Source organism: Diorhabda sublineata, chromosome 5 (assembly GCF_026230105.1).
Source record: "Diorhabda sublineata isolate icDioSubl1.1 chromosome 5, icDioSubl1.1, whole genome shotgun sequence".
In the NCBI taxonomy this organism is placed as follows: domain Eukaryota; kingdom Metazoa; phylum Arthropoda; class Insecta; order Coleoptera; family Chrysomelidae; genus Diorhabda; species Diorhabda sublineata.
This window is the reverse complement of record NC_079478.1, coordinates 9343924-9356088: the sequence shown is the minus strand read 5'-3', so window position 1 is coordinate 9356088 and position 12165 is coordinate 9343924. Positions and strand designations below refer to the sequence as shown.

At 31.7% G+C, this 12165-nt stretch overlaps 1 protein-coding gene across 1 annotated transcript in view; it reads right to left on the bottom strand.

The window, feature by feature from the left end:
• The window catches only part of LOC130443727 (out at first protein), a 230430-nt gene that overhangs the window by 27133 nt on the left and 191132 nt on the right, over positions 1-12165 (bottom strand). The window contains exon 3 of the mRNA XM_056778489.1: positions 3214-3532. Coding sequence (XP_056634467.1) covers positions 3214-3532 — 319 coding nt within the window. The remainder of the gene's footprint in view (positions 1-3213; positions 3533-12165) is intronic.

Below are 12165 nucleotides of genomic sequence, written 5' to 3'. Positions count from 1 at the left end.
TAATGATGAGAGGTTTGGATATTTCCTCTTTGATTAGTTTCAAGGTATCAATCCTAATACCCGGGAGATTTTCCACTATTTGAGGTTTCTATAGAGATATAGAGCATTAAAGATCTACCTTAATTCCGCTTTCAGGATCTTGGTTTTAACCTAGTAAGTGCTTACTCACTGAAATAATGAATCTTTCTTTTTGTTTTCAGTACCCCCCGAGCAGTAATAAAATATTGAAATAAATTAAACGTGTTCTTAACTTGCACGAAATTACTCATGAGTTAAAACTTCCGGTATTTGAATTATTCGAGGAAAATTCATATAATAAAGAAGTAAAGTATCACTCCATTTAATAATAATGAGAATATTTTGTTACGAATTGGATTTTTTGTCATATTTTGTTTAATAATGAAGAATTTTATGTGAAATATACGAGGGCGGTTTGACAGAAGAGTGATACTGTTAATGCAGTGATAATATTGTTAGTTTCCGTCATATGTATGATACCATTTGTCAAAATTTTATATATAGATAGATAGCTTAGTCTCGATACTCATATGAAGAAACAGTTTTTGTTTTTGGTTGAAAATGAAAAATAAGATTTGGAAATATTGATTGAACATCACTTTAACGTTAAAAGAATTTCAAGAAATTTAAAAAAAGTCACGTAAATATTATTTTGAAAGTGCTCTGTTCTTTAGTAATTGTAAATGTTGAAATATATAAAAGTTTCATCAACTTATATTTACAAAATATTTACTGGAACGATGTCCTATCTCGAGAAAAGTACCTTTATCATAAAAAATTTCATAAACAAGGTATAAAGCACAGGGAGCAATTACTCAATCAATTTCAAAAATAAAACTTAAAGGCAGTTAGAAACGAAAGCTACACTGCTTAGTCTTATACGTCAAAACTATTGAATGAAGAATTTTCAGTAGAAATAAAACTTGAACCTGAAATAAATGCGCTGATTACGTCGGTCAACATAACACGTAGTTTTTCTATGTACAAATTTAATGAAAAAATTTACAATCTATAGAAAAACATGTAGTTGTATTGAAAGGTTATTGATTTTGTTGTTCCATCACGTCGTATATATTGTTGTCTATTTTGAGATTTAGTGCATATTTTGCCAAAAGTTCATGCATATATATGCGCATCTATCAAGTAATTTCTTTGCATACAAATTCGAACCTTATTGATAAGACTATCTGCTCAGCGACATAATGTTACGTTGGAGTTTATGGAACCATATTGGTGATACACACTGTTTACTACCCCTATTCAACATTCAGCGACAACGAACCTTCCTTCCTAAGAAAAAATAGTAATTGCCTCTAATTCGAGATATGATCTATCAATGAAATGTTTTTCTTATTTATTTACAATCTTTTCATTCGTGGGATAAATTTATAAACACTGTCTCTTACGTTCTTAATGTATTTAAACACGTTACACTTTATTAACTTATTACTAAACCTCAACTAACTTATATAATTCATGCAAAGCAAACTCGTTTATATATCCAAAACCAAGTTCTCAAACATTCTAGAAAATAAAGAAACAAAACAAATAAATAAATAGATCTTCCAAGAAATTAGTCCAATAGAAAACAATGTAAACTAATGCGCCTGCTACGATAAAGAAACATATATAAGAAAATTAACAAAAGGTCTGCGACTTCACCAAATCATAGAATACTATTATAGCAGCATAGGGCCGGCGTCATGTCGGGGACGAGTTCGTAGCAATAATAAGTCATTCCGATACTTTTTCATAATTTTTGTTCATTATAGACTATTGCCAAGACATCTGCACACAGAAAAACAATGCACAAATATATGCTAACATGTAAATTTTTAATCAACTGTCATACAACCCACGATGTATTGTATTTCCTTACATCAGATGAATTAATAAGTTCCAATGTTGATTGGTTAGATAGAACGTTGGGATTTTTGGTGATATTGATACTGAACACACCGTTTACACTACCACCACACCAACACTCACAATTACACTTTCTGACTGATTGTCAAACTTCCAGTCTCTGAAGACGATAACTTGGTTATCGAAACGCGTGTCATACAGTGTAATTGTAGGTGTTGGTGTAGTGGTAGTGTAAACCGTGTGTTCAGTATGTAGAGGTGATATAAATGAATTTTTTGCTATCGAAATATTTTTTTATTGATTGATTTACCAATTCCTATATAAAATGCCGTTTAGAATTTTCCTTCAAAACTTTAATTTAGTAAATATGCGTCGACTAATAAATATGAGTGAGTTAATATTTTTCGAGAAAATTCCGTTAATAGCGTGCTTATTAAAGCCATTTCCAATTAGGATGCTTGGCGGTGACTTCGATTATTAATAATTTGCAATTTTCTCCTTCGTTAAGTAAAATTGCTTGTACCCCAAATTTAAAATTAAAATACAAATAAAACCACGAATAAACAAAATTTTATTATTTAATTAATCTAAGCATCATTTTTGTACATTTCCTTTGGGATTAATTCATAAATAATTAAACAATACAAAATTTATTACCAATGGACTTTGTAGGGAAATTTATTGATAAAACTTCGTTGCTGTTTGTTTGCTTTATAATATTATCAATTATTAGTTAAAGTTTTTATTCCTTTGTAAGCAATATCATAACTCAGTTTTTAAGTTAATAACTCGTGATATGATGGAAACATTACAATCAAGAGACCTAATTCTTTACATTTTTGTGTAGCAAATCATCACTATTCCCGTGGATTCTCGCCTAGTTCGGAATATTGCATGTTTGCAAATTGTAACTAAGCGTATCAATTAATTTCTTTCAAATAATTGAATTTGGATTTTGACAATATTATTCTTTTAAGATTCATCTTATTGTTTACTAGTAGTTCTAGATTATACTACCTGCCTAAATCATAGAGTTGAGCACAAATAACTTTCCTAAATTTTTTGTTTCAAGTAACCTTTGTCAAATTTTGAGCCCACTTCATTAAATAAATAGTTAAAGAAAGAAAATCCACAGTGACTATTGCTATACATAGGGTATGTTCAAGCTATTATTTCTTAGTAGCAACTTAATCCTTAAGTGCAGCAAGTATTTAAAAATTTTGTCTCTTTATTGCAGTAGTTAATGTAGTGGTGCATATTATTCGTGCATTTATCACTGTTTACCACTCATATAATGAAAATCTAATAATTTTTCGATCAAATTCTCACCTTGTGCTGTAGCCCACTTAACTACATCTTCATGTAACGTATACGTAGCTAAGCCCGCTTCATTACACAAATCACCAATATGAGGCGAAATAATGCCTGCATGTTTCAAAAGTACCACGTAATCCATCGAATGATTCGTTCTTCCAAGATCTTCTTCGGGTAATCGAATCGCACTAGGATTCTTTTGACGTAGTTTAGCCATAGCATCAGAAGATATAAAAGAGTCTTTGGGAAAATAGAAAATGAAGCACATGACTTGGTATTGACTCTGGCCACGTTCTTCTTCTCCCAATATGAGAGATTTGAGCACTTGAACTTCCTGAAACAAAAATTAAACAATATTAGTGAGGTAGGGTGGTTTCAACCACTCCATTAAACTCATACCCTCATTACATTTAATAAGGCACCGCGGGAAAAAACGGAATGAATGAGAAAATTACCTCAATATCAACCTAACCTATAAACCATTAGATATAATATAAACAATTCATAGTGACATCCAAGAATAGATAATAATTGTTATCTACGGCTTGATGGACCAGCTTTAAAGCGAGTAGATAAGCACAGGTATCAAAAATTAGATATTTTATTTGACCTAAATAAGAACAAAGAAGTCGAAATTGAAAAAGAAATGGTAATAAAGGAGCTCAAATATAAAGCCCTGTTATGTAATATAAACCTAACCTTAAATCTACGATAGAGAGTGTGATTTGTATTGCTGTATAGGTTGGGGACAGGGATGTTGAGAAAACACTTTTTTCTATAGTGAGCTCAATATTAATCGTTACAATTTTCTAATGGTTTCATTCCAAAAATGTGAAGCAGCCCAAGTTTTTAGAACAATAAAAATAATTTTCTCATCATTTTATCCTTATATTATTTCTGATGGAATTTCTGAAACAGTTAGTGATATTCATATTGAACACACCATCTATTACTAACACATTACACAGTTATACTGTTTGGCGTGGGTTTCAGTAGCAAAGTTATCCTCTTCAGGGACCGAAGATAAATGTTTCGTCTGAATTTTTTATTAATTGTTTATTCTGTTTAGCAAATCGCCTAATATTGCTGCTTTCTTGTAAGACTTATCTGGTACAGATTGATTCCTAGAAACTGGTTCATAAACTTTTTACTCTAAAAATAGGAATTAAGCAGGTCGCAACAGTCGATTTACCCCCATGGGTATTTAGGTACAAGAGCCTCTGTATACTTTTAGAACAGCAGTTGTGTTGCTGATATAACAATGTAAATGATTATCCAAACGTTTGCCATCGCCATAAATTTGTGAGGAAATCATACGCGCACCATGATCTACTATGATTTCAAGGTCGTCAAGTGAACAAAAAATACAGTTACAACGTGCATTTGGTGGTTAAAGTCTTTTATGAGCCACTCTATTTAGTGGTAGAATTAAGTTACTTACTTAACGATCAAGCGATTTAAGTAACTTTTGGTGTTAGATCTGTAGCAATGAATTGTGGCACATACGAGTTATGAACCTCTTTAAGATAGACCAAACAATATCTTAGTATCTCTTTACGATAGAATATAGAAATTATATCGGATGCTGTCTTTGCTAACCCAACAATTATTTATAACTTCATTAATTCATCTAAGTGAAAGAACTGTGAATAGAAAAAATTTATAATAGAATATTCGATTCCGAGACAATATTTTTTAAATAAATTAACCAAACCAAAATGATACAACTCAGTCTGCTTTAGTTTTGGTTTCGTTAGATTGTTAATTGTGTATCCCTTTAAATTTCTTGTAAAAGTCGTAGTTAATAAAAATTTTTATAAAAAGATTCGTACAATTCCAAAATTTTTGTGTTTTCTTTGTTGGGCGAGGTACTTCTGGAACCATCTTCGTAAAAGTGCATTGATGTAAGTGGTGATCACACAAATATGAATGTGATGTTGTAATTTCTTCAACTATAACTTAAGAGCATCTCAACTAATTACAATAATAATACTAACAAAGGTAATATCATGCGATGTTTTGTCATGTGTTCACACCAATACGCAATTCTATATCATAGGAAGTAATAACGTCAGTATCTATGAACCTGTACATCTTTTATCTATGCTATGAACCGTGTATCAAATGATAACTTTTGAAAACTATCATGTACAAGGTCAACCTACCAGTTACATATGAAATTTTTGGATCAACTATCGACGAATATTTTTCCACTAACCACTTATAACGATGATCACTGTCATCAAATAAAGACTAAATTGTATTTTTAATTAGATTTACTCTATTTCTCAAATGGATTTATTGCATGATAGACAACTGTGCGTGATACGGTCAACTTGAAAAGTAAGGCCTCTGAAATGTATTCAATTAATTACCATAATTGCAGGCAATTAATTAAAATACCACTTGTTTTCGTGTATAAACCAACTTTAAATGCTCTAGGGTCAATTTCATCAATTCCGATCCAGTGGATGGAAGCAAAATTATTCAATATATTTCGATGATATAAGGGTATAAAATAAATTGTACAATAACGAAACTTTGAATACTTTGAACGGGGTCGTTATTATCATATTTCAAATACAGACATTCAGGGTTCATGACTTTCCCATACTCCTACTATTTTTTTCCACTATACACACACACACGAGCGCGTGAGAAAGCCCGTCCCTCTAAGCATCCACTCCCGGATAAATCCGCAGTGGGTGCAAAGAATAACATTCCAACCACCCCCTGTCTTTTCGACAGGTCCTCATCCTCATTCGCGTCGCAGTTTCGCGCGTAGACTCCTTCCTCTCCCCGAGTTGTATGGGAGATTCTGGAATGTCTTATCTTTTTGTTGGTCTGTTGGCTATACACTCTTGGCTTCTTGTTCTGAACGTCTTAATGTGTGTGTGTGTGTGTGTGTGTGTGTGTGTGTGTGTGTGTGTGTGTGTGTGTGTGTGTGTGTGTGTATGTTTCGCTGCCTCGGGTAAACCTCTTCCAACCTTCATCGGCAAGAACAGATCTAATTCGAGTGGTCCTTCGCTTTCTGTATATCTGTCCCCGATGTATACCTCTGCACTTGCTTGTGAAATGCGGAGTTATCGTGTCGGGGGATGTCCTCTTGTGGGTTGCTTCGGTGAAACCTAGAATCTAGTAAAACGTTTTTTTGTGTTTTTGAAAAATTGAAAACTTAACCTAATTCCAGTATACCTGATGGCAACCCTCCTATATACTCCATCACTGTTTGTGCCCTCACAAAGCATGTTATATTCTAGTTTATTGTTGAATACTTGGTTTACTTAGAGTCCAAAGTTTCTTGTTGTCTATTCTAGGTTATAGAAAGCTTTATTTCCTGCGTAGTTTTTATTAGCAGCGTTAGGTGAAGATCATATGGTATTAACATATGCTATCCCATTATTTTGTTACACCCACATTGAAGAGCATTATAAATGATGGTCACGTGGTTTAAATACTTTTTGAATCTTAATTTTTCTAATGAGATTCGGTTGCTAGCTATTAGGCCATTTAAGTTGTCTAATGTCTAATTCTAATTTGGGATCTTTACAGGGTTTGAGATATTATACATTTTCTATCTAATATCTACTTTCTAAGCCTCTTCGTATTTGTTCAGGAATAAAAATTTTTATGGGTGTGGGGACATAAAATCTGTGCAAACTATTTGTTTTGGTTACTAAACTATACACATATCTGAATCACTTTCTTAATTTTCTTTTAAATATTGCATTAAATTACAAAATACTGTATTTGGCATTTGCCGCAGTTTGTTCTTAATTCTTCATGAGTAGTAGCGTCTCAACTTTCAGAATATAGATTATGCTGAAGAACGATCACGAGAAGATATCGCCAACAATACACTTTCGAGTTGAACTTTTTGTGTCTTCTGAAATACACTCACGTTAAAAGTAAAATATGACTTCGTCGATAGTGATTTCCATACCTTTAGTGGGCGAAAATTCGTTGTCACTGAGACACACTAAATTTTGTTTTTTGTTCCATTTGTTGTTTCTCAGAATGTTTGCATGTCAATTTTCTGGATTTTTGGACTACATTCTGCTCCTTTCGAATGTTGTTTCCATATTTCCTATCGATTTTTAATTTTCTGTCACAAACTGAAACTGGCTTCTCTTTTCTTTTGTGCCAATTTTTTCGCTTTGCTGTCTAATCCTGACATTCCTTCAACAGAAATATAAGTCTCAACACAGCAAGAGATATCGTAAATTGTGTTTAGCTATTCCCATTCTTACAAAGTGATTAACCGTAAACGATTTCTTTAGATCTTGATTTTGTTCATAAAACTTTTTTTTATAATTTACTGTTCACCAACCATGGTTTGATTGAATTTGATGTTTGTGAGGTAGATTTTGACATGCAATATGTACATTTGAAATGGATTGAGTGACCATTGGTATGAAACACGTTCGTTTGCTTCAAAACTCAAACAACACTCTCAAACATTCTTGCGTTAGTAGAAATCTTATATAAAAGAATGCAAGAGGGACTTGACAATAAAAATTCCTTTCTTATCATCTATTTATTTTTAATCCTTTACTACGCATCTATCTTCGTGTTGCACCTAAAAATGACGCTATAAATTAACCGTCCACAGTGACAAAAAGGCGCGAAGAACTAAAACAAAGTACGTGACATGAAAAAGTGGACAACCTCTACTCCAGTATCCGTAATCATCCTTGCGGACTATTCTTTGTAGTTACAATTTATCCCTAAAACTTTCTTTCATATTCGTGTTGCAAACGAGACTAGAATGGCTTTAATTTAAGCCACCATGATCTGCATACCAAAACAAAATCCGTCCCTACAACGGAATTTGTTAATTTTTTTCTTTTTGGCCATTAAATCGATGCCGGATTTCGAGTGATGGTTTTACAGCGAGGCTCACAAATGAATTTTCCAAATATCTTTGTTTTAAAACAAGTTTCTTTCAAAAATAACCCTTAATAGTTATAATTTCAATAATGGGATATTTTTTCAATCGTATAGTCCTCCGTAAGAAAAAGTTATTGTCGACGATATAAAATTTGAATTAGACGTAAAAAAACTTGAGGCGGAGTCGTAAAAGTTTTATTAAATAAACTTTGGAATTGATCGTTCAAAAAATAATCTTCGTCGTATAGAGGTGTGTCATTTACTACAAATTTCATAAAGCTATTATAAAAATAAATTTTCAAATATATTCTACTTTTATATCATGAATAGGGCATAAATGTTCCGGTGTTTTATCTTCCTCTTCTTCATCATCATAATGTTTAATAAATTGTCCATCACCGTGTACAATTGGTTTTTGATTTAACCGTTTTTTGCATTTCTCTATCAACTTTTTTCTTTCATTCATGCCGTTTAGTTGGGCAGCTACTTCTCTCGTGATACGTCTTGGAAGATCCCAAGTGTCTAATAAAATCAACATTAATAGATTAATAACAAGTTTGAGCTTTTAAAAACCTCTCAAAATATGGAAGAAATTTAATCAACAGTTAAGTTAATTCAGTAAGCTTTAAGAGTTTCCCCTGCATGAAATGGGGTAGTGGGTTACTTTTTACACTTTATTCTCCGTTTGTTGGTCTGTTTAAAGTAAATATTATAATATTATATGTTATATATTGAACTTACGAATTTCAGAATAGATGGCGCTAGTGAAAACAAAGAATATTTTTAATTGCACCAGAAGATGTCGTTACTAATTTCGAAGTGATAATAAAATATGAATAGTTTTGACTTTATTCGAATATATGAACTTTTAATTATTATTAATTGATTGAACTTTGATTTCATCCATGAATTTTATCGCTTGAGGATTTATAATGAAAATCAGTTGACATAGGCGTGGTTAGGTCGTCGCCTTGTAGTCAAATGGTCGCGGGATCACGTCTCATATGGAAATGTGCAATTTTGCGTTTCTGTGATTGTATATTGTAGTATTTTAAATTAAGTCAACTTGATTTCTTATATTTTATAACGATTTTTAGTACAATGAAGCATTTATATAAGTCTTCAGCCAAATGAGGATGTAAAATAGCTTCGTTAACTCAATTTTTCATTGAACGCAGCTTCTAAATGGTTAGTAGATCGAATTTAATTAAAGACGTGAATGAAAAAGTCAATATTTCTTGAAAAAAATGAGTACACTTTTAGTCTCAGATTAGTAATCTGAAATAGTTGTGTGTGATAGTACAGAGCCACTTAATCCAACTTTCCAATCTTTAAAATCGTGAAAACTAAATACTGTGACAAACTCGTCCACAACATGAGCCGCGAAGCAGGAAGCCTATAATTTGGTGGATACGCCGATTCGGCGTTTTATGTGTGTTTTTCTTAGCGGCGATTTTTCTTCATTGTTTTTTTGCATCTATTTTTTGGAAGACCTTTTTATTCATTTGTTTGAATGTTTATTTTCTAGAATTATTGAGAAATTCTTTTTGGGGTATAAATACGAGTTCGTTAGGAGTTTATAATTATGAGTGGTAATGAACAAATATAGAAAATTTATATAAATTACTTATCAAAGTAGTGAAACGTTAATTGTATAAGTTGTAAATGATTAGTTCTAGGTCTAATAGTTCCAGTTGTAGGATTTTTCAAATTTTCAATCCTATTTTTCAAGTTATCATCGGTACAGTTGGTTTAAATAATCATAAAATAGAACATATTCATATTACAAAATTTGTAACTTAATTAAAAAAGGAGAGATTTTCCTCCAATAGACTACTGTCTATTTGCAGACTTGTATAAAGTACTTGCTGTCAAATCATAGCTGTAACAAAAGCTTATTTTGAAGATAAAATTTAATGTCTTTATAAAAATGATAAAGGTGAGTTGGAAAAGCATTGGCCTGATTGTACAACTCTCTTGAATTAAATGGAAGTTAACAAAAACACCTTTATTAAAACCATGGCCACAGCTACTTTTTAGGGTTATTAGCGAGTTAACTGATGTCTTTATCTAGTAAATAAAGAATTGAGAGCTTATAAGAGTTTAGTAATAGTTTCCATATTTTATTGGTAGATTAACAGTCTTGTAACTAGTTTGCCTAGATCTTCTAGGTCTAGGTCTTCTTGTAGTTGATTATAAAGAGATTGTGGTAGTTGATTCTTTTTACGTTCGTTTTCGTATTAATCATATACAATTAAGAGGTTCCACGGTTAGCTCACTATTTCTCACATATTATCAAATCGAAGACGAGGATGATCACTTGTTCTTACAGCTCTAGTTGCGATAATTTTTACTTGCATTATTGTATTTGTGTTGGTTCTGGTTTTTTCATATTGCCTCATTTCTTCGCTTCTTCTCACATTAAATGAATGTGTCTGTACATTGTTATATTTAGTAATATGAGTGGCTATTATCAACATCATCATAGGCAATGAGCAATTGTTTATTAGAGTACAGTCTCTTCACATATCTCTCCTTAACGACTGCCCATGTATTGCGTTGTTGAGCTACCTGATATCATAATCCCATCTTACATTTGAGCACAATTTTGGTTTTTTGACGCCTCTTGAGTACCTAATGGTCCACCTATTATCGGTTCTTCTCGCCAAATCCCTTGCCATTTGAGTGATTTGCTTCTGTGGAGAATGTCTGGTACCTTGGTCATTTATCAAGTCCACTCGATTCTTTTACGTTATGCTCCATAGAACGTTGTGCAGCCTGGAGTTTCTTTAAGAGCTCTTCATCCACTAGTAAGTTCCAAAGTGGCTATGTAATATCCAAAATATAGTTGGTAGAGTTTTGTCGGTGAACATTAGTAGTTAGATTAAAACAACGTTTTTAAGGTTGATTTTCTGAACTTTCTCGAATGTTTATAGAATTGTGAACCAAAAGATTCACCTCTATTCAAAAATCAATATATCAATGACCAGCTTTTAAGATTTTAATAATTTTAATAAAATAGTGTTATTATATTTAAAAATCAATCTGTACCCTTTTCTAGTAATAAAATAAGATGAATTAGAAAAATAGATGGAATCATTTGAAAATATGTTTGTCACAATTTAGCTATTATGGAAATACCTTTTTTTCGACACGAAATTTTTTACGGGTATCAAAATTTGATAATGGATGTAATTTATCATGCACGAGACATCGTTCTTCATAGCAGTCAAAGCGTAGATACGTGTATTCTACTTCACTGAAAATATATGAGAAATAGAAAATGATATATATTGTCGTTTTCTCTTTTGGGAATTTATTTCAAACAGACGTGTGGAAGTTGAAGGAAAAAAAAAAGATAATATATGTCATTCTTTATTCATGACAAACGATTCTATTCCATGTTAAAAAGTTTTAAGTACCGAATTATACCGAACTGGATATTTTAATTCTTTGAATAAGTATTTCAATTTATTACTGAACTATTTCTTAAACCCAAGCAACAAATACTTTCTTTTTGTCAGTATTTAACGCTATAGGAAAATCGAAATGTGAATATTTATATAAAAATTGAGAAGTCGGTTCCTGTATCTCACATTTATAGATATAATAATATAAATTTCTTTAATGTCTATTTTTTTATATCTTTTGTTGACAAATCACCCTTTTGCTTTTCTTCTACTTCTTGTAATTGTTTTAAAATATATCATTCTCGACCTATCAGCCTGATTTCGGAATTGAATTGTTTATAACTATTATTCATTACTATATTCAATAATAGTTAATTGAAATTACCTAAATTGGTTCCCCAAGGTGTTGGCGGTGGATGTGGTATTTCAGGTAACAAATGTCCTCTTTTGTTGGCTATAATTTGAGTTTTTCCGAGTCGGGCTACAGGAATTTCGCAGTGAAAATATGGAATTTCCCAGTTTCTAAGAAGTTTTGGAATATATGCTGAATCATATTGGGAAGCTCTATACGATTTAGCCATTTTATTGTGACAGTTAATGATATTTATGACAAAAAAAACTAGAATGATACATGTCAATGATCAGTTTATTATTTTTAAGTTCACAA